The 21,928-nt window shown below is 35.9% G+C and overlaps 1 protein-coding gene across 10 annotated transcripts in view; it reads right to left on the bottom strand.

Moving 5' to 3' along the window:
• The window catches only part of PPHLN1 (periphilin 1), a 145,514-nt gene that overhangs the window by 119,470 nt on the left and 4,116 nt on the right, over positions 1 to 21,928 (bottom strand). For 2 of the 10 annotated variants that reach the window (XM_043563416.1, XM_043563419.1), the window contains exons 2-4: positions 16,147 to 16,189; positions 13,029 to 13,120; positions 168 to 332 (exon numbers count right to left, since the gene is read on the bottom strand). In XM_043563416.1, the coding sequence (XP_043419351.1) occupies positions 168 to 332; positions 13,029 to 13,120; position 16,147 (258 nt within the window). In that variant the 5' untranslated portion in view covers positions 16,148 to 16,189. Of the gene's footprint in view, positions 1 to 167; positions 333 to 13,028; positions 13,121 to 16,146; positions 16,190 to 18,075; positions 18,245 to 21,928 lie in introns of those variants that run through there. The other 8 variants (XM_043563420.1, XM_043563418.1, XM_043563422.1 and 5 more) reach the window with 5 other exon arrangements.

Below are 21,928 nucleotides of genomic sequence, written 5' to 3'. Positions count from 1 at the left end.
CTCCACTACCAGTTCCCATTTGACAGCTCTAGCAAGGAAGTCAACAGAGCATCAAGCAGGAAGTGTTTATTCACCTGCCTTCATGGCCAATCACATAAATTTCAAAAATTACATGACTTTTAAACTTATAAAATATAACAATTAGTACACGGGGGAAATTTACATACTCCTCTGTGAGGTGGACCACTTCTTCGATCATGAGAAAAACTGCGGCCCTCGTCATATTCTCGGTAATCAACATGACTGTAATATCTATTGTAGTTTCCTTCACCAGGTCTGTCTAGCAGTGGTGGTTTCTTTGGCACAATATTAACTACTCTATGGTAGCCATCCTAAAACAGACAAAAAGAAATATATAAAAATCACTAACTTCTCTATTTGGTTTTGGAAAGGTTTTTTAAAAGCACAGGAGTTCTTATCCTTAATCAAATAGAGTAAATGTATAAACAAACAAAAATGCATTAATGAAATAACATGAATATAACTAATAGTAATGTTTCACATGGATTAAAGGAAATAAAATTGTTCAATGAAGCCAGGTGCTTAAAATAACAAGTAGCAATACTAAAAATCAATCATAAAAGAAAAAATACATATTATTATTTTAATAAAAAAATAAACTACGGAAAGAATGTTACATAGCTCTAATCCTAATTCCCTAAGAATTTTAAAAACAAAACCATTTAAGATAGCACACACCTTTAGTCTAATTAATGTGTTTGAAGTATACTATTCAGAAGAAATACAAAATCTTTACACTTAAGCAACAGCAAACAGAGACAGAATATTGAGCTAGAATCATCAAGAGGAAACATTGCTATTTCTCCAGAAGCGCTGGAGAGAAAACAGCCTTTGACTTCACAGTCTAGAAGCAAAATAAAACCCAGTATAAAATTTGAACTCATTTTCAAAATAGTAAGTTGTTAATGTTTTAAAGTTTCAGCAATTAGGGGCACCTGGGTGGCTCAGTCAGTTAAACACTGGACTCTTGGGGCGCCTGGGTGGCGCAGTCGGTTAAGCATCCGACTTCAGCCAGGTCACGATCTCGCGGTCCGGGAGTTCGAGCCCCGCGTCGGGCTCTGGGCTGATGATGGCTCAGAGCCTGGAGCCTGTTTCCGATTCTGTGTCTCCCTCTCTCTCTACCCCTCCCCCGTTCATGCTCTGTCTCTCTCTGTCCCAAAAATAAATAAACGTTGAAAAAAAAATTTTTTTTTAAAAAAAACACTGGACTCTTGGTTTTGGCTCAGGTCATGATCTCCCAGTTTGTGAGTTCAATCCCTGAGTCAGGCTCACGCTCCGTGTTGGTGGTGCAGAGCCAGCTTGGGATTCTCTATCTCACTCTGTCCCTCCCATGTGCTCGCTTGCTCTCTCTCTCTCTCAAAATAAATAAACTTTAAAATAAAATAAAGTTTGAGCAACTAAGTGGATTTGGGGGGGGGGGGCTGGGAAATTGGACAGAGGGAGAAGAGCACCTATGTTAGGTTAGCAGTTGCTGTGAAACAACTGAACAAAATGGTTATCAACAAGTAAGGACTAGAGAGCTACACGACATGTATTTATAAATAATCTCGCCTTGAACATTCATGGTATGTCTTCTACCAATATCAGAGTAAATATATGTGAAAGAAATTAGAAAGCAATCAAAGTATAAGCCATGATCAATTTAAATTAACTGACTGGACAAAATAAAAACATGAAGTCCAAAATAAAGCCCAACATTCAGGGCATTACTATACCATCTTTATGTCCAGTTTCATCGTCAATACAATAGATTAATACTATTACCTACCTCAAGGAGCTGTTGTGAAGACTGAGCAAAAAGCAGATTGTAAAAAATTTAGTACAATGTGTAGGACACACTATGTACTCAAAAATATTTGTTGTTTTGATTACCTTTTTAATGTCCATGTGAAACACAATTCCTCAAAGTGTCTATTCACTTACATAACTTCTTAGCATTAATAACTGCAACTATTCAATCATTAAATTACTGTGTCTTATTCAAATTTCCCAGTGGGTAGGAAATTTGTTAACGTGCTGAGAAAAAATAAAATTAATAGTTCATATCTATTTAAGAACTAAAATGATCTACCTAATTTTTTCCCATGGGGCTATAAGGTGGTTTCTTTCTTTAGTATGTTAAATATTACATTAAAACATATATTTTAGGGGCGCCTGGGTGGCTCAATCGGTTAAGCAGCCGACTTCAGCCAGGTCACGATCTTGCGGTCCGTGAGTTCAAGCCCCGCGTCAGGCTCTGTGCTGACAGCTCAGAGCCTGGAGCCTGTTTCAGATTCTGTGTCTCCCTCTCTCTGACCCTCCCCCGTTCATGCTCGGTCTCTCTCTGTCTCAAAACTAAATAAACGTTAAAAAAATTTTTTTAATGAAAAAAAAATTTTATAGTTTACATAATATATAACAGATAAATGAACCCACAGGCTCTTATAAAAATGACCTTTCAAAGAGGTTTCAATTAAATCTAAGCAAACATTAAGCTTCTAAACAAATTCAACATTAAGCCAAAATCAGCAACATAATTTATAGCATTCTCTAAATTAAAATTTGTTATTCATAAAATTAGAATCACTGATTTCTACAATTCCAAGAAACCATACAATTCCATTCTATAACGTCCTTGTATATATTTATTTGGAGGGATGGTGGCCTAAGTATGCATGTCTAAACACTTGCATGAATAGAGAGCTTATTACTTTACATGCAACCTTTTCCTCTCTTCAAAGTTATTTTAGGATTGTAAAATGCATATGGTAAAACTTGAATCATATTTAGTCATAGATTTAATAAACTGTTTTCTCCAAATAAAAATAAAATCATTCCAAAGTTGTTAATCAGCAACAGAAAAACAAAAACAAAAAAACTCCTAATGACAGCTCTGTATCTAGCAATGAAGATTAAACGCTTTATGTTTTGAGATTGTTCAAATATAAGTACATTATTACCATCTCACCTCTATAATTGGCATCTATTCTTAAGGAAAATTCTATATTTATATGAAAAGTTTTAAGGAAATAAAGATGACTGGAGCAATCTGATGAAGCCAAGACTGTATTTTCAGAAAGTCCCTATCTTATCTAGGAATACCATGCAAGGATTTTTGTAACAAAATTCATGATGAGAAGCAAAGATTTCAGAATTTTTCAAAAGATTTTTTTAATAAAAAAGTTCAAACAGTATTTTATATTACATGCAATGCTGGACATGATTGGAAATACCATCAGAGTTTGAAATTCTCCTACAAATTTACATGGAGCTATAAACAGGTAATTTTCCTTTTTAATGTTTATTTATTGAAAGAGCAAGAGAGAGAGAGAGAGAGAGAGAGAGAGAGAGAGAGAGAGAGAGAGGAGGGGAGGAGCAGACAGAAAGGGAGAGAGAATCCCAAGAAGCTCGAAACCACAAACCATAAGATCATGACCTGAGCTGAAACTAAGAGTCAGAAGCTTAACCAACTGGGCCACCCAGGCGCCCCATAATTTCCCTTTCTAGATGCTAACAGAAATACACAAGCCTTCAGGTACTGATACGGCTGGAGTCTTCATTTTAGAAATATCTTGGAAAATAATGGCACCATTATATACAAACCAGAAATAAAAACTGTAACTTCTAAAGACTACCTTAAAAGATTAAGGATAATAGAATCATTTTCAATTAATTTAAAAACAAACCCAATGGAATCAAAATATTTCTATTATTTAAAATGCAGATATTTCGGGGGCACCTTGGGTGGCTAAGTCAGTTAAGCATCTGGCTCTGGATTTCAGCTCAGGTCACAATCTCACAGTTCATAAGATCGAGCCCTGGGTGGGGCTCTGGGCTGAAAATTCCGAGTCTGCTTGGGATTCTGTCTCTCCTCTCTCACTGCCCCTCTCCCCACTTGCGTGCACTTGCTCCTTCTCTCTCTCTCTCAAAATACATAAAACATTTCAAAAAATAAAATGCAGGTATTTCAAATCTTGAGTTTGGACATATAATCTGAATTTACCTCAATGAAATCAATTTTCGTTGCTTCAGTTCATTATAAAAATTTGTACAGTGCCCCATTAAAAAGATCAGACCATATCAATTCAATTGTTGCATATTTATACCATGTACCAATTTTCTATGGCTGTTACTAAAATTTCCAAAAATATGTGTAAAATTCTATCAGATTTGCCCCTCCAAAATTAGTGTTAATGTTATGATCAGTCAGACCAAAATTAAAAAGTATACGTAACTCATTAAAAAAAAAAATTTTAAGCCTATTTTATTCAATCATGATCTATTCTCACAGGATGTAGAAAGCAACAACTTGCATATACATACTTTTTTGAGAAGTTATAGGTCTATGAAATTTACACATTCACATAGGTCCCTATCTAGGGGGTAAAACGATTCCAACCATTAGGGCTTCTGAGTTTCTGAAACAAGGATTGTTCACAGTTTTGCTTTTGCTAATGAAAATTTGAGCAGGTTAAGATACTTATCAAATTAGTTTTGCAATTTTTAAGTCTGAAATGGTGATTGTGTTTTGTTACGAAATAAGCAATTATTTCTTAATTTGCTATAAATTCCAATTTAATAGAACTACCTCTTATGAGTAACACTTTCATTTCAGTAAGTAAAAGCACCAAGTTTTGTTTCATTCAATATTTAATGTCAAATTTCCCACACTAATGTTTAGTCTCTTTACTAACTGGGGGCAAATCATGAGGATTAGCATGTTTCTTTAAAAAGTTTTCCAACGTCAGGGGTGCCTGAGTGGCTCAGATGATTAAGCCCCGGACTTCAGCTCAGGTCATGATCTCAAGGTTCATGAGTTCGAGCCCTGCCTCAGGAGCCATACTGACAGCTCAGAGCCTGGAACCTGCTTCTGATTCTGTGTCTCCCTCTCTCTCTGCCCCTCCCCCACTCACACACTGTCCCTCTCTCTATCTCTCTCTGAAAAATAAATAAACATTAAAAACGTTTCCAATGTGATTACAATACTTGGCACAAAGTCTAACAAAAAACATTTAAAGGAAAAAATTTAATAGACAAGCAACTCCTCTTAAGCATCTTTATCATTTGGAGACACACACTAAACTATTTATTTACATTTGAAATAGGGTATCTTGGATTTACTTCAAAATAATCTGGGAGAAAAGAAACTGGGGAAGGCACAGACAAAACAAGATGGACCAAAAGCTGGTAACTGCCACTTTGGATGATTTGTCCATGGGGAGTTCATTTTGTTATTTTGTCTACTTTTATATCTGTGATATATGTCCTTATAAGAAAGTAAAAAGCAACTAAAACACACAAAACTACCAGCAAACTAAGCATGACAGCATGTAAATAATTCATGCCATTACTGCCTAAAACAATCAACTTAGTATGAATGCAAGCTTCATGGGCACAGACACCTTGGTCTTAATTCACTGCTCTATTCCCAGCACCTGGAACAGCACTTGGCACATAGTAAGCACTACATACCTGATACACGTTCTACTGTGTTTTATCAATTTTATGTTACTTCTGGCATCACATGTTTTTTTACTAGAAAAGTACCACACAAACCACACATACCTAAAAAATTCTACTACACAGGCTGGTGGACTTCTTTCAAAAGCTTGAGATTCCCTCACTCTGATCCCTCATATTTTTGTGATATGCATTTCAGTAACTATTCATTTAATTCACTCACTGAATTTTCAAAGAAATATTGGTGTTTTTGCATTTCAATAGCTTGGGGGAATAATGGGTCAGATATCTGAAATTGGAACTGCCCCAGAAAATAAGGACACAGTGTTACAGAATGTAGCCAGGCACTGATCCTTCCTCTCTGGAAATAATAACAAAAAGAAAGTTCTTGCAATTCTGTCAGACAAAAAAGGAAAACACCTCCTAGGGCATACACAAAGGAACATTACTAAATCGAAACTCAGCAAATGAACACTTAAGATTTTACGTTTCACATGTGTAATTTTCACATTTAGAAAAAGTTGAAAAAAATATTGCACTTTAATGATATGAATATCCATGTAGTTAATGAAAAGCATACATACTGTTGGCCAGTTTACTCTGAAATATTTCAAAAAATTAGATGGATTAAATAGACGGATAGGGGCGCCTGGGTGGCGCAGTCGGTTGGGCGTCCGACTTCAGCCAGGTCACGATCTTGCGGTCCGTGAGTTCGAGCCCCGCGTCGGGCTCTGGGCTGATGGCTCGGAGCCTGGAGCCTGTTTCCGATTCTGTGTCTCCCTCTCTCTCTGCCCCTCCCCCGTTCATGCTCTGTCTCTCTCTGTCCCAAAATTAAATAAACGTTGAAAAAAAAAAAAAAAGTTGAAAAAAAAAAAAATAGACGGATAAAGGGCAGATAGATGGATAAATATACAATAAAGCATGTTTTCATCAAATGTTAATAGTTGAATATTAGTGAGTAAATGAGAGTAATGAGAAAAAAAGAAATACAGTAAACTTGCTTTTCTATTAGAGAAAAGAATCCAAATATACAAAATAAAAGACATTACTTTCCTTTTTCCCAGCCACTAATGATAGGGAGTTCCCACTTTTTAAAGGATTAACCAGTTTTATATTTAGAAAAAAATAATAATCTGCCTTTTCAAAACTTAAGTTTTTACGGAAGTATGACATACATACAAAATGTGTACAAATCATAAATGTACTTCTGGATAAATTTTCACAAGGTAATCACACTGTGTAACTACCACCCGTTTCAAAAAACTAAACACACTTAGTACAGCAAAAGCCTTCCTGTGCTTTGTCCCAGTCACTACTTCCCTCTCCCAAAAGTAACCACTTTACTGGTGAATTCTGCCTACTCTAAAACTATGTAACAGGAAATACAGGATATATACTCTTATATTTAGCTTCTTTCTTTCATTAGGATGTTTGTGAGGTTCCTACATGTTGCTGCTTTTGCAATGGTCCATTCAGGTCCATTCATTCTCACTGCTGTGTAACCTACACAATTAATTTATCTATTCCATTGTTAGACATCAGATTGTGGCCAATTTGAGCTTTTATGAACAATGCTGCTTGTGAACATTCTTGTACAAATCAGTGATATACCAATATGATCTTTAAAATAACATAAGATGATCTCTGCTTTGTAAGCAAATATTTTTAAGCTTTCAATAAGTTATATTATTAGCTCCAAAGTCAGGAATTATAACTTTACTGACTTACATTTCTGTTCTAGTGTAATTTATCAAATGCTTTTCTAGCCTAAGGATTTAGCAGGTCCTTGAAATCATGTGTGAATATAAAATTACTTTTTTCACCCAAATGCAGCAACAAAAAACCAAATAATAGCAATTACCTATGGCTTCATCACTTAACAGAAATCACAGATATTTTCATATCATGTCATAGCTGTTGCAGATACCTCAAAATCTATTTATTCTCATTATTTTGAAAATATAGTAATGAAACCTCACCTAGCTCTTAATATTTATTGACCTACTAAAGTACATCTTACTACATCATAAATTTGCTTTTTAATAGTTTGAGAAATATTCAAATATACATGTAAATATTGAAATATTCAAATATATTCAAATAGAAGTCCTTTAATTCTGTGTATTTCATTTTACAGTTTTAAAAACGCTACTCTAAAAAAGGGATCCATAGGCTTCACCAGACTGTTAAACGGATCCATGGCACCAAAAAGTTTAAGAAACTGTGATTTAACTAAAATGTAGGTGTAACATAGAAGGCAAAGGGATAATTTCCAAGAGCCATCAAAGGCACATAAAATGAAGGGAAGGGAAGGCTTTAAATTTCTAACCAAAATAAGACCAAGTTCACCAATAAAAGTATATAAGTCTTGAGGAAGGAGATGTGGGAATACAGAAGAATTTATAAACTAGGAGAGATTGGGGGAATATAGGGACCAATCTAATGGAATTAAGATTTTTTTTTCAAAAAAGGAAAGGAATGAGGCTATAAAAGGTCTGGGCAGTTTCTGTGCCCTCAGGAGAAAGGCAATCTAGGTTTCTCCCCCTCTAGGAGGAACCAAATAGTCAGAGAATTTAGGAAAGTCAGATTTACCTTTAGGCACTTAGAGACAGTTGAGTGAGTACCTCTAGTCTGATTTCAAATGCACTTGTGGTATAAAACTTATCTGCTTCCTGCTGATGAAGATATTTTATAAAGAAGTTTGTTTCACATTTATACACATAAATTATATAAAAATGAAAATGTTTGAATTTGTTTACTTTTACTACGATATCCTCATCCATTGAGAACTTCCATAACCTATCATTTTTACCTCAACTCCTGTCATCATCAGCAACTTCAGTGTTCACCTACAATCTGCATTTCTTAACTCTGCATAAGAGTCACCTGATGAACCTTTACACAACACTGATGTTCAGATCCTACCTGCAAGATTAGGGCTTAATTATCTGGATGGGGCCCAGTATTTATGTCACCCAGCTCTTTGGGTAACTTCAATGTATGGTGAAGACTGAGAGCCTCTAGTCGAAATCACTGATCCAAAATCTAGCCTCCAAGTTTTTCTGATCTCAACTCCAATAACCTTCACCCACCCTCCAATCCCACCACCATCCACTGAACTTTAATTATCCAGAACTGTCCTTTCTTGGCAACTCCACACTCCAAATACCAATTGTCTATCTCTCTGTCATTCTCTGGTGTTCAACCTCACTGAGCTTTTCCTGTCCCTCAACCCCTCACTTCTTTCAATCCACTATCCCTCTCACAGCCTTAGTTCCTTTCTGAAACAGCCCATTACACATATTACCTCAATAATTCTGAGTCAGAACCTTCATTATTCTCATCTTTCTGTGCCTACCACTCATTGTGCAATCTTAAATCAATACAACAACCTGCTTTCTCCACTCCTAAACTGGGCTACTTAGGTAATAAAGTGCACATTCCTGTAGACTGGCACCCCCATAATTTACGATGCACAAGCTCACTGCTCCATCATCAAAAGTCTTTTTAAACACCTCTGGTGAAGAGATACCAACAATGGCTATTCCAAATTCAATGTGGCCTCAAGTCTCCCTCTACCTTATCCTAGGAGAAAACAAAGGCTATTAGGTATGAACTTTCTCAAATCCATTATCACACAATGACCTAACTAGAGATCCGAAGCACCCTTCTTATTGATCTTAGGACACTGATAAATGGATTATTCCCATCTTAAAACTCACTGCTCTCCCACTTGGTTTAAACCAGGACTGGTTTAAAGGAATCCCCCTGCCTGGCAATAGCCTACAGCCTCCTGGCAGGTCCCTCTGCCTCCAGTCTTTAAGCCAACTTCCACTGCAGTGTCTTCTATAACACAGCAAGCATATACAATGCAGAATGGTGTAATAAACATTTTATATCACAACTTTTTCCATGTATGATCACAAATATTTCCCACAATTGTCTGAAATTACATTTTTCTCAGCTTAGTTAACATACAGTGTAATCTTGGCTTCAGGCATAGAACCCAGTGATTCATCATTTACATATAACACCCAGTGCTCATCCCAAAAAGTGCCCTCTCCTTAATGCGCATCATCCATTTTCCCCACCGCCATCAATCCTCAGTTTGTTCTCTGTATTTAAGAGTCTCTTATAGTTTGCCTCCCTCTCTGTTTTTATCTTACTTTTCCTTCCCTTCCCTTATTATCATCTGCTAATTTTCTCAAATTCCACATAGGAGTGAAATCATGTGATATCTTTATCTGACTTATTTTGCTTAGCATAATACCCTCCAGTTCCATCCACATTGTGGCAAATGGGAAGATTTCATTCTTTTTCATCACCAGAGTAATATTCCATTGTATATATATACCACATCTTTATCCATTCATCAGTTGATGGACATTTGCGCTCTTTCCAGAATTTGACTATTGTTGATAGCATGGCTATAAACGCTGGGGTGCATGCGACCCTTTGAATCAGCACTCCTACACCCTTTGGATAAATTCTTAGTAGTGCAATTGCTGGTCGTAGGGTAATTCTATTTTTAATTTTTTGAGGAACCTCCACTGTTTTCCAGAGCAGCTGCACCAGTTTGCATTCCCACCAACAGTGCAAGAGAGCTCCCCTTTATCCACATCCTCACCAACACCCGTTGTTGCCTGAGTTGTTAATTTTAGCCACTCTGACTGGTGTGAGGTGGTATCTCATTGTGGTTTTGACATGTATGTCCCTGATGATGAGCGAAAGGATGTTGAGCATCCTTTCATCCATCTGTTAGCCATCTAGATGTCTTCTTTGGAAAAGTGTCTATTCATGTCTTCTGCCCATTTCTTCACTGGATTATTTGTTTTTCGGGTGTTGAGTTTGGTAAGTTCTTTATAGATTTTTGATATTAGCCCTTTATCTGCTATGTCCTTTCCAAATATCTTCTCCCATTCCATCAGTTGCCTTTTAGTTTTGTTGATTTCCTTTGCTATGCAGAAGCTTTTTATCTTGATGAGATCCCAACATTTTTGCTTTTCTTTCCCTTTCCTTCAGAGATTCTGTATATAAACCTCTGCCTACATTTTACGTCTCCTAAAACATTCCATTGAGTTCTATAAATGTTGTACCGTTCAACACTCAGAATTGTTTTGAAGATTAAGAAGTTTATATATAAAACTAGCAAGAACTAGTTACATGTAATTATAGTAAGTTACCATTTAAAAGTCATCCCCTCTCTTGGGGCTCCTGGGTGGCATTTCAGCTCAGGTCATGATCATGAATTCAAGTCCCGCACGGTCAGTGCAGAGCCTGCTTGGGATTCTATCTCTCCCCTTCTCCCACTGTCCCTCCCCCATTCATGCACATGTTCTCTCTCATGCAAAATAAACTAAAAAAAAATAAAAATAAAAATAAAATAATCCCCTCTCTAAATGAACCTGATTTTATCATTTGGAGTCATGTGTTACATGAAGGAAAAAAAAAAGCAATTCCTCAAAATTGAAAACAAACTAAAACATATCCATCCATATATCCAGTTGGTGACATAATCACACAGAAAATTCTTTTAAGTATCCTTGAAATACAAATTCCTAGTGGGATACATCCTTGAAAAGGTAGGGGTCCTAAGAATTTTTTTTTCTAAAGTCATCCCTTTTCCCATCCCTGCATTAGTCTCACATGTTTATCTCTATTACCTGTTTGTTTTTTTATGTAAACTATAAGGTAATTTTATCAAGTTGAAAAGAATTTAACTATAAATAAACCTGGAGGGGTGTCTGGTTGGCTCAGTAGGTTGAGCATCTGACTTCAGCTTAGGTCATGATCTCACAATTCCTGAGTTTGAGCCCTGCCTCAGGCTCAGCACAGAGCAGCCTGTTTTGGATCCTTTGTCTTCCTCTCTCAGTCCCTCCCCGGCTCACGTTAGCGTGCTTTCTCAAAAATAAACAAACATAAAAAAAAAAAAAAAAAAAAACCTGCAAAGAAATGACACACAGTAATAATTAAGTCAACCCATTCTGAAATATGGTAGGCCTCTTCACCTTGTCAATCTTTTACCTTTTTTTTTCTTCTTTTGGTTGTCAAATGATCCTCTATTGAAATATTTTTCTTTGTAGTTCTTAACTAGCTGGCATTCCACTGTACCACTATTGATATCATCTATGATGTCATGAGTCTGCCAGCCATCAGCACTGCAGCCCACAGATTGGCCAGTTCCCAGGATCTCTTTAATGGTCCCAGAGAGTTCTCTGGCTAAAGATGGGTGCTGCATCTGTCAGGCAATGTCGACAATCTCATCAAAAGTGGTATTTCCACCATGCTTAATGTTTTTCTGCTTCTGTCTCTTGGTGATTCCTTGACAGCTTTGATAATTAGGACAGAGGCAGAAGATACCAATTCAATTTGGGCCTTTCTGCTCCAAATGGTCAGTTTCACTGTAATCCTCAGACCCTTCTAATCACAGGTTACCATGGTGATGTCATCACCAACCTTTACTGGAGACAGACGCAGGGGGCTGATCTTGGGGACCAGGGCAGACATGGTACCAACTTCCCCACTGCTGCACCTCAGGTATACACTTTGATCACTTTGGGACTGGAATCTCAAACTTTGGCAGCATGGTGGAGGCAACTGGGGTCAGGATGAACCCAGATTTAGGACAACTGCACCTTCACCTCCTCCAAGCCAAAAGCCAAAGAGCCCATCTTTCATCATTTTAGATCAACCCCCTCCTATGTTATAATTGAGGCCAAATGACAGTGCTGAATGTGACATTACCAATCTAAATAGGTTGTAAGATTTACTTCAAATATAGAAGTAAAAAAACATATAAACAATTATTTGTTTCCTATGATAGTGTATAATGGATCCATAATATATCTACATACCATCACCACAACCCAAATCCCCTGATGCTTAGAATGTGTCTGTGCAAAAGTTTAAGACTGACAGCTTCTTGACCTTCTACAAACCTTCCTTTGGGTCTCTGCAGAGGATTTTGGGGAAAGAGTACATATATTCATTCAATAAACGCTGAGCTCCTACTATGTGCCAGGTACTAGATGGTGCTGGGAATACAATAATAAGCAAAATAGCAAGCTCCTTGAGAAAAGGTCTCATTAAAACTTCCCAATTCCCAGAGCAACAAAGAGACAAACAGTAGGACAGTACACCAGAAGCTACCTGCCTGCCGCTGAGCTGCCCCTACTTTTTAATTTCACTTTTTAATGTTTCCAATTCGCAAACATTTTTAGGAATAAAGAAAAATAGGTGACAGCTAATAGTAGGAGCAGATGCTCAAATACTCCTTCATTAACTGATGGTCTACCTTTATAAAACCTCCATTTTCTTCACAAATTCAATTCAATATAAAAACTTACCATTTTAGAAATGTATTTCCATATTTAGAAATCTACATAAATGAAATATTGCCTTTTATTTTCAAACTTTTAACTTTTAAAAGATAAACTTAATGTGTCTATATTTCAACCTAAACTGGTAAATTTTTCACACTTAAAGATTTTGTTAGGAGGCCAAGCTTTGGTGTACAAAATTCACTTCCATACTAGGTTGTGAATTATTCTACATCATTAGCAACTTACACTGGGGTGACTTCGAGGAGGTACTCGTTCTCTTGGAAGTCTTTCATAGTCATATCGTCCCTCAGACCACATTTCATCTCTTCTGTAAGCCACTAAACAAAAAGGAACCAAAGAATTACAGTTTTTATGTTTTTAGGAAGTAGTAGAGAAGATTTAAAAAAACAAGTAGTTATTTTCCAACCAGTATTTTCCAGAGATACTTAATGAAAACAATATAAGTGACCAAAGGAAAAAAAGAATGATTAAGGCAATTCTCCCTCCAAATAATTTTGAAATGTTCTTTTAAAAAAAATATAATAGAAAGCTCCACCTTCCATTTTGAAGGCTTTTTAAAGCTTCAAAGAGCTGTTCCCATCAATTATAGTAAAAAGATCCCTAAGACCCCAAATATTTCTTCATTCTCATAGTAAAAATTAGAAAAGATTCATTCTCCTGAATAACTTAAAACTCTGATCAGCAAGCAATGCTACTCCTATTTCTTGGTGGATGGTTTCTATAACACTAAGTTTTTTGTTTTTCTACAGTCTTGGAGCTTATCTCCTCTATATGTTCAATGAAATGGTTAACCAAAAAAAGTGTTAAAAACTTTAAGTGTTAAATCCTATAAAAACACACTCAACAAACCCCAAAATAGAGCACTCTCGATCTTGCTTTTAATACCGTAGATTTATTTTAATGCAAAGACACTCTCATAAAATTTGAAATTAAAAGTTCTATCAACATTTTTCACATTTAGGGTGCAGAGAGAGGCTTCCTACTTTGAGAGCTGATATGTTCTAGGTGGAGGGCTAATGCAGGAAGAAGATGAGAAAAGGGTGCAGGAAATAGCCTGAAGGTCATTTCTATGAAATCGCAATACAATAGATCAGTGGTTGGCAAACTTCTTTGTAAAGGATCAGACTAATATTTTCAGCCTTGCAGGTCACAGGTCTGTCGTAACTACTCAATTCTACTGTTATAATATGAAAGCAGCCATAGACGATACATATAAATGTAGCAGTGTGGTCATGTTCCAAAAAATTTTTTATTTACAAAAACAGGCAGGCAGCCCACAGGCAGCAGCTCAATAACCACCAGAGTCGATGAGAAATGGTTAACAGGCAGAACCAGGAGAAAATGAAGCAGGTTCTGACCCAAGAACTATGAACCATCTGATATGTAGAAGGATGATCACGAGCAAGAACTGAAAATGGGACTGGTACTAACTCAGGGCCTTTTAGTACATACAAAATAGAGCAACAAGTCCAGCTCTAGTCCGCAGAGTTGTGAAGAAGGAAAATTTCTCAGAGAAGATACATGTCAAAAGATTTTTGGTGGCTCTTTATGACGTAGTAACCCTAAAGGGGAAAAAAGAGATGACATCCCATCTTGGCAATACAGAATTCTATGGTCTAAGAAAAAAACAAAGCCTAAAAGATGAGGGCAGTATTTTTTGACACTATCCATAGTACAAACAATCTTAATTTTCTCTGTAAAAACAAACCTACAATATTTTCTAATACAAATAGACCCAATAAAATGAACTAATGCCAATATGCCTAGAAAAATCTTAAGTCGCAAATTAGCTCTAACATTAATCAACCTGAATTCCAGGTCCATAATCAGACGTCATTAAGAATGTTATTTCAAAGTAACCAATATTTTAGGTACAAGACCTGATGGAAGCTTGGAAGTTGAAAAAAAAAGAAAAGAAATTGTCAAAATTACTCCACCTATCCCACTTTTACTGAATCCATCATTTATCCTACTTGAGAGACAGTAGAGAAAAGCAGCAACCAAATGAAACCAAATCACAGAAAAAAAAAATGAACACAAAAGAAAATGCACAAATGATATGAAGTCCGTTCACAAAAGAGTAAATACAATGACTCAATCTTTTCAAAAGATGCTCAACTTTCTTCAAAATAAGAAAAATGAAAACGAAAACTATAATGGAATACTAATTTTCACCCAAAGCTCTGCAAAAATCAAACTCCTTTGACTAGAGTAAGAAAAGCAACACTCTCCTATATTAACAAAACAAGTATACTTTGGTACAGACTGGGAAAAAAACTGGCAATTAATATTAAATATTAAATGCACATATGCTTTGACCTGGTAATTCAACTTTTATGTATACTTCCATAGGTGAACAGCAAAGACTGAAACCAACCTAAAATGATGGTCAGGAGGGTACAGAATAAAATGTTGTACATTCATATAAAGGATCATTATATGATTCATTGAAAGCCATTTCAAAGAAAAGTCACCCCATATATAATATAGAAAGAATGCCGAGATACACTGGTAAGTAAGAAACAACAAAGGGTAGGGGCGCCTGGGTGGCGCAGTCGGTTAAGCGTCCGACTTCAGCCAGGTCACGATCTCGCGGTCCGGGAGTTCGAGCCCCGCGTCAGGCTCTGGGCTGATGGCTCAGAGCCTGGAGCCTGTTTCCGATTCTGTGTCTCCCTCTCTCTCTGCTCCTCCCCCATTCATGCTCTGTCTCTCTCTGTCCCAAAAATAAATAAACGTTGAAAAAAAGATTATAAAAAAAAAAAGAAACAACAAAGGGTAGATTAATATGTTGAATATGCTGCCACTCTGGGAAAATATAAAGACAGGGTATGAATATATATGCACGTGCACAGAATACTTCTGGGAGTATAAGCAAGAAAAGGAACAGTGCCTGCCACTGGGGAGAACTGGGTGGCTGAGTATAGGAAGGTGATTATTTTCAATGCATGTTTTATATACATTCTATGACCCATAACAAAAATAAAGAACTATATTTAAAGGTCTTGGAAATTGTTTAATAAGCATCTCAGTCAAAGGCACATGTGACTCTAGATCTCAGGATTTTGAGTTCAAGCCCTATGTGGGGTACAGATTAAAATAAAACTTTAAAAAAATGTTTTTATTTAAAAACATAAGCATAACGTGTAAAGTGATGGCAAAAACTATGAATATAAATTAATGAACTTAAGGAAAACAAGTAAAAGATTCTGTACTTAATGAAACAAAAATAAATTACAAGAGTTCTAAAGAAATACTATACAGATTCTTAACTAGATATAACACTACGATATTAAAATTACTGGCTTCCCACAAAAAATGTAAGAATAACTACTATACTACTTACTTGAGTCCTTTCAGGAATCAAATATAAAGTTTTCAACAATCTCCTGTAGGAGGGGGGGAAAAATACAGACATAAGGATTTGTGTCTGTATAAATCAACCAATGGAGAAAAATAATTAACCCTTCATTATTTGTATAAATAAAACCCTAAGAACAAAAAAGTATGACCATTAGTAAGCCGAACTCCCTTCAAACACATTTTTAAAAATAGAAGAGATTATTTTGACCACAAGAGGCCACCCAAGTTTCATAAGAATAACCTAATTATATTAAAAGAATTCTCCTAATTTTGCCAGTTCAGAGCTGGGCAGGACAGTTTTCTTACCCTTATCTTTGAAAGAACTGCTTGAGATTTTTAAGGCAATTTTCATCTAGAATATTAAGAATGCTGGCTTTAAAATATCTCACCTATTTAAAAAAAAATCTAGTATCCTTAATCTGGAAATCCCTACAGTTTTATATTGGCAATAGTCCCATGTTCAAAAATCATCCCAAAATCAAGGCAAGAATCATCAACTCATCAAAAAATACTGTATCTACTAGATAAAAATTTGATGAAGAACTTTTTGTTTAGATTTGAGGACAGCTGACACCCAACATTACATTAGTTTCAGGTGTACAACATGGTAATTACACATTATGCTATGCTCACAAATGTAGCTACCATCTGTCACCATATATCACTATTACAATGTCATTGACTATATTCTCTATGCTGTGCTTTTTTACTCCTGTGACTTCATTCCAGAACTTGCACCCTGTAATCTCCCATGATGGAGAACTTTTAACACTTTCCCCCAAAAGAAATAAAGTGCACTGAGCAAGTTTAGGTAAAATGAAGACAGTAACAACAAATAAGTAATGTGCATATCATGATGGAAATTGCAAATCTATGAACCAGTCTTATCTTAAAAAAAAAAAAAAAAAAAGTGGGGAATCTAAGTCTACTCAAGCCTGTAGCTCTATCTACCACTTTACCAGAAACTCAAAGGATAGGAGTGGCTCTACTGGAAAGATTAGGCCCATTTAATTGCTACATAGAAATTCTGTGCTCACTAGCCACATGCAAAAATAAAGTTCTTTTTACAGTCTTAAATTTAGAGGTCACTCCTGATCTAGTTCCTTTTTCTGCCTGGAAGTCTACAAGACAAATAATAGAATTTTATTGTTATTACCTCAAAAGATTTCTACTTTAATTAATCAATCTACAATTTACAGAAGCTTAAAAAAAAGTAGCAAAGAAAGTCAAATTGGAAACAAAACAGCAAGTACAAGGCAAAATTAAAAATATAATAAGAATTCAAAATAGAATGCCTAGAATATACACCATCAAGAGACAAGAGACCAATTAAATGTATTTGTGAAAGAGTTAAATATGAACAAAATGAATCAAAGCTAAAATCTGGAGATGACTCAACAAGAAGAAGCAGAAAAAAGCCACAATAAATGTACATTTTCTGATAGAAACTTACCATTCAATGAGTATGTTGTTTTAGTTTGGGAAGATGAAAAGTGTTGGATGGGAGTGATGGTTGCAACAATGTGAATGTACTTATTAATACCCATGAATTGTATATTTAATGGTTAGAATGGTAAATTCTATGTGTATTTTAACACAGTAAAAGACAAAAACAAAAACATGAATTTATCTGGCAAACTCCCAGATGAATTTGCTGAATATAACTACCACTTCTGTAGGGTATCAATCTGTATATTAAACTTAATTTCTACTAGAAACAAACAGCCAACAATGAAACAACTACTCATTGCACTAACGTTACTACTATTTCAATTCCTACAGTTAATCCTAAAACAGTTTTGCATATTTAACTCCGTGTTTGATGATGCCCCAGTGGAGTATTCATCTTACAGGGAGCTATCGAAATCAGTTAAATGTAAAAATGTTTAGTAAATAAATAAATTCTCTTTACTTTAAAAAGTTGAGGGGCACCTGGGTGGCTCAGTCGGTTGAGTGTCTGACTCTTGATTTCGGCTCAGGTCATGATCTCATGGTTTGTGAGACAGAGCCCCGCCTTGGGCTCTGCGCTGACAGAGTGGAAGCCTGCTTGGGATTCTCACGCGCACGCACTCTCTCTCTCTCTCTCAAAATAAATAAATATAAACATTTAAAAAATAATAAATAAAAATAAAAGAAAGATCTTAATTTAAAATTTCAATTACTATACACAATTGAATAATTCTATAAAAGGAAATTAGTTTCCTTTACAAAAAATAATAAATTGCTTAAATGTCTATAATACAATGATTAAATATAAACATTAGACTATACTCTTCTGTAACAATTATTTCATTTTTTAAAGCTATCTCTTACTGGTGAGTATGCTAAATATTGACCTCTTTACAGAATATACAGGTATCTAGTTCTTAGATGTACTCTTACTATACCTATTAATGTTTTTACGAAATAGCACTATCAGAATACAATGCTTTATTATCTAAATTACCATATATTTTCAGAATAAAGAATATAAAAATAGTAGAACACTACAAAATGGTAAGACTAAATACAGCTTGGTGGAGTAAAATAATTATCATCCACCAGTATTTAACACTTCAAAAATTCAAACAGCACTGGTGAAGCCCATGTCAAATTATAAAACATCCCCTATTCTTAAGAAATCTATATAATTAGGCAAACAGGAGTATAAATAGAATATTCCATATGCAACCTTGTACTGTTAGTAAAACAAAACAGAAGACACAGTTTGAGGATTACATACAAAAGAAAAGAAATAATATTAGGCAGTAAAGAAGATAGGTCATAAACTGAATCTTGAATTAAGACAACAGAGAAGGGAAAAGGTAATCTTTTCAACAACCTTCTGATTAGCAGCATATGTTATTTATGACATTATCCAGATTTAGGAAATTGACCGATTCCACAACTAGAAGCCAATCATCTAAATTTAAACAAAGATGCTCTCATTGAAGTGATCATATTACTTACCGTGTAATCACTTCACTAATCTCCCATTAGTGGAGTCTCAGAAGTACTCCAGTAAAGTTCTCTGATCCAAAAGGATATGAAAACTGAAGAACAGAACTGAAAAATGGAAGGACCCTCTATATCACAATAAGGCAGAGAACAGAATTAGAATTCAGTATGGAGAACATAAGCTTCATCTAGAAGTTTGCTAAGAACTAGTTCTAAATTATAAAAATTGCATTCTCTTATGCCATATTCATTAGAGAGTATGTTTAATATACCATCATGGTATATTTAATCCAGAAAAGAAATAAACCTTTCTCAGAACACTCCACTAAGCCAACCATTATTATGTTAACTTCAGTTGAGGGGTAAGAGGATAGGGAAGATGGGAATTTGGTCATAGTAGCCTAGAAACTGAGAAAACACAAAGTCACAGGCAATAATCCTTGTGTCAAACCATTCACACTTTGAATCCACAGTTAGATCTATTTTCCATCTTATCCAAACTGGTTATGGTAGCAGTAATTTTTCAACTTATCCAAACTGGTTCTAGTAGCAGCTTAAACTATAGAATAACTGTGCACACTGCTCTTTTTGGCCCTAAACACATTTACAATAAAAAAAAAAAAAAACTCAGAATAAAAAAAATAGCTTTCCCTCCTCTCTAAACCCATTCCTTTCACTCTTTATTTTCATTAATAACTACTTTAATAGCAAACCATGGTTAGTGAATAGAAAAGCCCCATATGACCTCATACTCTAGATGAGCATTAGACCTTTGCACAGGCAATTCCCACCCCCACTCCCACCCCAACCTACAATGCTTTTCTCCAGGTATCTGGTTAACTTCCTCATCCCTCAATATTCACCTTCTTAATGTCACCTGTCTACCAGACCGCCCTAAATCATTGCACTAGTTATCTAAGATATTATGTAAATTATTTTTGATGCATATTATTGGTCCCTTGCTACTAAGAATATGAACAATATGAAAGCAGGGATCTCTATGTTATTCAATGATTAATATTAAGCACCTAGAACAATTTACACAATGTGTTCAGTGTTCATGGAGTCAATTTATTAATGCTGGTAATATGGCCCCTCTAGATAAATGTTTTCACTTCCATCCTGACTCCATTCAAGCAGATGTCTCACAGACATCTGCAATTCAACATGCCAATAGTTCACACTTCTCAGAAACCTGCTTCATCTCCTGTCTTCCCCATTTTAGTCAATGACACCACCAGGTACCCAACAGCCCAAATCAGAAACCCGAATCACACAAGACCCAGAACTTTTCATATTTAACTATTCATTAAATCCAATTATTTCTTTCACCTCAATATATAAATATCAGATGTTCCTAGTCTAGCCATTGGACTCCCCAGTAGGAAAACACTGGTCTCCCTGCTTCTTCCTCACTCTAGAAATTGTAGCCAGAATGCTCACCCTGGTAAGACATCTGATTTAAAAATCTCTCAGTGGGTCCCCACCAGGGTTGAATGAGGATTCAACCCTAACCTTAAAAAAAGGCTTATCTGTGACCTTGCTTCGGCCTTTCTAGCTTCACCCCCACCATTTCCCCAATAGTCTCCAGAACCTCCAGACTTATCAAACTTGTTTTTGTTCTGTAAGTGTGCCACTATTTCTCACCACCACAGTTTGGCATGCTTTTCCTCTGCCTAGATCTTAGCTGCCTTCAACGTCTACTCTTCCTTCAGGATGCACTTAAATGTCAGGTTCTCTTATATTCTCCAGAAAGAACAATGTTGTTCTTTCTTTGGGCCTCTTGAAGTATCTTGCTATGACAGTACTATATAGCATCATATGCAATTTACTTTTCTTCCACTCCTTCCTCTCAAACTCAACACTACTGCAAAGGCAATGACCGTGTGCCTCTCTTACTCCTGTTGTTTAGCAGGGTAAAGGTGTTTATTAAATACTGGCTGAATAAACAGACATACTATTCATATGACCTCCACATGAGCCATTCTGGGGAACCTGAATACTGATTTATACCTTTTAATTACAGGTTCCCCCTGCTCTCTCAAGTTCAATTTATGCCACTTTGCTTTTGCCAAGACCTACATTAGTACCTGTTTACGCTAACCAAAAGAAATCAAAAGAAGATTTTTGCTTTTACAAAACATTAATTACCTCTTTCTTTAATGCCATTCAGCTTACGAAATGCTTCGGGGAGTGGGGCAAACACGTACTCAGAAAACTTCCAACGAGCACTATAAGATTATGGTTCCTGGGCACCTGGATGGCTCAGTCATTGGAATATGGGACTCTTAATCTCAGGGTTGTGAGTTTGGGCCCCATGTCGGGTATAGAGATTACTTTTAAAAAAGTAAAATCTTAAAAAAAGGTTATGATTATGGCTCCTACCACAATTCTCATGACACTAATGCCACTTCATTCTTGAGAAAAAGGTATCAATGAGAATCCTTTAGTTCTAGCACCTAAAGCAGTGCTTACCACTGGCTGCACATAAGAATCATCTAAAGAGCTGTAAAAATACCAATGTTTAGGTCCCGTCCTCTGAAATCTCTATATAATTGGCCTGGGATGGAACACTTCCACTTTTCAAAAATTTTAAACTACTCTCATCTCAAGATGAGATACACAGACCTTAAAGCAAGGTAAACATTTTCCATACACCCTAAATTGAAACAAGAAGCTCTTAAGGACTGCCTTGAGTCTAAAAATTAGATAATACTATTTTTATTGAAAAATGTTTAAGGGGCACCTGGGTGGCTCAGTTGGTTAAGCGTCCAACCTCAGCTCAGGTCATGATCTTGCGGTCCGTGAGTTCAAGCCCCGCGTCGGGC

Source organism: Prionailurus bengalensis, chromosome B4 (genome assembly GCF_016509475.1).
Source record: "Prionailurus bengalensis isolate Pbe53 chromosome B4, Fcat_Pben_1.1_paternal_pri, whole genome shotgun sequence".
NCBI lineage: Eukaryota > Metazoa > Chordata > Mammalia > Carnivora > Felidae > Prionailurus > Prionailurus bengalensis.
The sequence above is the reverse complement of the archived record's forward strand: the minus strand, read 5'-3'. Positions and strand labels throughout refer to the sequence as shown.